The sequence below is a fragment of the Malurus melanocephalus genome, unplaced genomic scaffold (genome assembly GCF_030028575.1).
Source record: "Malurus melanocephalus ecotype Western Australia unplaced genomic scaffold, MMel_1.1 scaffold_2166, whole genome shotgun sequence".
NCBI classification, from domain to species: Eukaryota; Metazoa; Chordata; class Aves; order Passeriformes; family Maluridae; genus Malurus; species Malurus melanocephalus.
Window position 1 is genome coordinate 2,303 of NW_026625398.1, and position 3,081 is coordinate 5,383.

The following is a 3,081-nucleotide window of genomic DNA, read 5'->3' on the forward strand; positions in this document are numbered from 1 at the left end:
TCAGTGAGGATTCTCCACCCCCAGCCCACAGGGATAAACCCCGGCAGCAATGGGAACCCATCTGCCATCCGTGGCCGGGCAGAGACGGATCCCAGCGTCTCCTCCATCCCCCAGGGACAGATATTAGCCGGTTACGTAAGGAAAGCGACAGCACGGAGCTTCCGAGGGCTGCAAAGCCCTTCCCTTTAATACCCCCGGAGATTAGAGCAGATCGAAGGAGAGCAGAGAGCAGCGAGGGGATGCGGGCGAGGTTTGGCTCGCAAGGAAATGCTGCAGGCTCTCCCCTTAATGCACTCTAAATCCCAGCTGATTTCCAACTCGGCCGCTAGAACAAAAAAATAAAAAGGGAAGGAAAAAAAAGGGAAGAAAAAAAAAAAAGAAAGGGAAAAAAAATAGCCCAGCCTGCATTAAAATGATCTCAGTGGAGGGAGAGCGAGGTGGGGGGAACCCAGGGAGGGTGTGGGGAAGGGGAATTTGTAGGGGGAGCATCCGGAGGGTCCAGAGCGTTTTGGGAGCTGAGTAAAAAGAAGCGGGGTGTGGATCTGCTTCTGCCGATCCCATCGGCTGCTGGTTCTGAGCACCGGGAGCACCGTGTTCCTATAAAACAGCAGCTCTGAGCGTGGAATAAACGCGATCGTGCTKTTCCCCGGGTGCCAGAGCATCTGCAAATCCCAGGAACGGCGTTTCCCTTCCTTTCTGCTCCCTCTTCAGGCTGCGGGGCCGCACAGCAACGGAGCCCCAGCGGCTCCCGGCACGATTCTGCTTCCCTCCGCGGAAAAACAACCCCGAGCTCCGAGTGGAGCTTTCCTTCCTTTCAATTTCCATGGAAGGATTTCCACAGAAGGATTTCCATGGAAGAATTTCCATGGAGGATTTCCACGGAAGGATTTCCATGGAGGATTTCCATGGAAGAATTTCCATGGAGGGTTTTCATGGAACGATTTCCACTGAATGGTTTCCATGGAAGGACTTCCACGGAAGAACAAGGATTTCCATGGAAGATTTCCATGGAGGATTTCCACCGAAGGATTTCCATGGAAGGATTTCCATGAAAGGATTTCCATGGAAGGATTTCCATGAAAGGATTTCCATGGAGGATTTCTATGGAGGATTTCCATGGAAGAATTTCCATGGAAGGATTTCCACGGAAGGATTTCCACGGAAGAATTTCCATGGAGGATTTCCACAGAAGAATTTCCATGAAGAATTTCCATGGAAGGATTTTCATGGAAGAATTTCAATCGAGGATTTCCATAGAAGGATTTCCAAGGAAGGATTTCTTTGGAGGATTTCCATGGAACACTTTCAATGGAGGATTTCAACGGAAGGATTTCCATAGAAGGATTTCTATGGAGGACTTCCACGGAAGGATTTCCATGGAGGATTTCCATGGAACGATTTCCACACAATTTCCATGGAGGATGGAAAAAAAATTCACTGGATTTTTTTCAGTTTTTAGGTTTTTCTCTTAGAACATGGAAGAATTTCCATGGAAGGATTTCCATGGAGGATTTCCATGGAGGATTTCCACCAAAGGATTTCCATGAAAGGATTTCCATGGAAGGATTTCCATGGAAGGATTTCCACAGAAGAATTTCCACAGAAGGATTTCCACGGAAGGATTTCCACAGAAGAATTTCCACAGGAGGATTTCCATGGAAGGATTTCCATGGAACGATTTCCACAGAAGGAATTCCATGGAGGAATTCCAGCTCCCACCTCAGCAGGATTCTGCTCCAAGTGACAGCTCTGCCACGTTGCCATGCTGGGACAGCTTGTGACCAAACAGCTCCACCTTCGAGGTCACATTTCTGCCCAACTTCACCCTCAGCGCCCTTTCCTGGCTGATTCTGACACAAATAACCCGTGAGTTCCTTGGATAAAACCACAATAACCAGGCTGAGCTTGAAATTATCCCCGAACCAGGCTGGGAAAGACTTTGGGATCATCATGAGCCAACACTGTGGGATTAAGAGCCACTTTTGGGTGTTCCTGAGACACCTCCAGGGCCAGGCAGCGGATGAGCCCCATCGAGGGATATCTGCACATTCCATTCACCCCTCGGCCCCATTTCCTGGGATTTAGGGTTTTATTTCTGCTCTGAGGAGCTGCTAAAGTCACCAGATTTGGCAAAAGAGGCATCACAAGCGAGAAACGCTACAGAGAATCAAGGATTGATTGTAATGGGAGGAGGGAAAATGAAGCAGGAGGAGAACAGTGCGAGGCTGACTCAGCAGCAGCCACAGAGCACAGAAAAAAAGCCTTGAGAAGGGAAGGAAATGAGCAATAAAATGTTGGTTAATTAAAAAGTTTTGGAGATGAGTTTATTACAGCTAATGGTGTTAATTGATCAAGGCTGGGGACATACCCACACCACGGAGCAGTTCTCCCAAAAACAGGGGGGTAACACTCCCATCCCACCCAAGGGTATCACTCACAACCACTCCACTGTGACCAATTCACTCAAACACTTCCCAAATATTTTCCCACATTTTCCCAGGGTTCTGAGGAGTTTTCCCTGCAGGAAAGCCAAGGGGAGCTCAGCAAAGCTGGGATCAGTAAATCTCTGCCCAATCTTCCCACTTCTAAAAAAAAAACCACACAGAGAAATCTGGAATCGTGGATAAAATCCTGCAAGGTGGATTTGGGGAGGTGGGGCTTTTCCCTGTAACTCCAGTGTCCTGAGAAGATAATTTGTTTTTAAAAGGGAATTTTACACAGAAATTATCAGCAAAAAAAGCCTATTTGACTAATCCCACATAGCAGAGAGGAAATATGTGAAGAACCCAAATCTGGACCACARAGAGAAGAAACAGCTCCAGGTGTGACCGGGATTCAATCCCAAATCCTCCCGAAGYGAGGCAGGACTGTTCTGTGACATTTCAGTAAAACAGAGAGGATAAGGATATTTTTAAGAGCCCGAATCAAAAAGCCAAAATAAAAACACGCCGAGGCCTTACCGTTGGCGTCCTGGACCCCGGTGAGCGCCCCGACGGCCGCTGCGGTTTCCCCGGACAGGACGATYTGGCCTCCTCCCTGCAGGGTGGCCTCGGCCAGCGTGGCGACGGCGTGGGCAGCGGC

The 3,081-nt window shown here is 48.8% G+C and overlaps 1 protein-coding gene across 1 annotated transcript in view; it reads right to left on the reverse strand.

The window, feature by feature from the left end:
* Positions 1-2,960: 2,960 nt before the first annotated feature.
* Positions 2,961-3,081, reverse strand: part of NRF1 (nuclear respiratory factor 1) — a gene marked incomplete at both ends in the record, with an annotated part of 7,927 nt that continues 7,806 nt past the window's right edge. Inside the window, one exon of the mRNA XM_057388605.1 lies at positions 2,961-3,081. This exon is cut by the window's right edge and continues 6 nt beyond it. Within this exon, the coding sequence (XP_057244588.1) occupies positions 2,961-3,081 (121 nt within the window).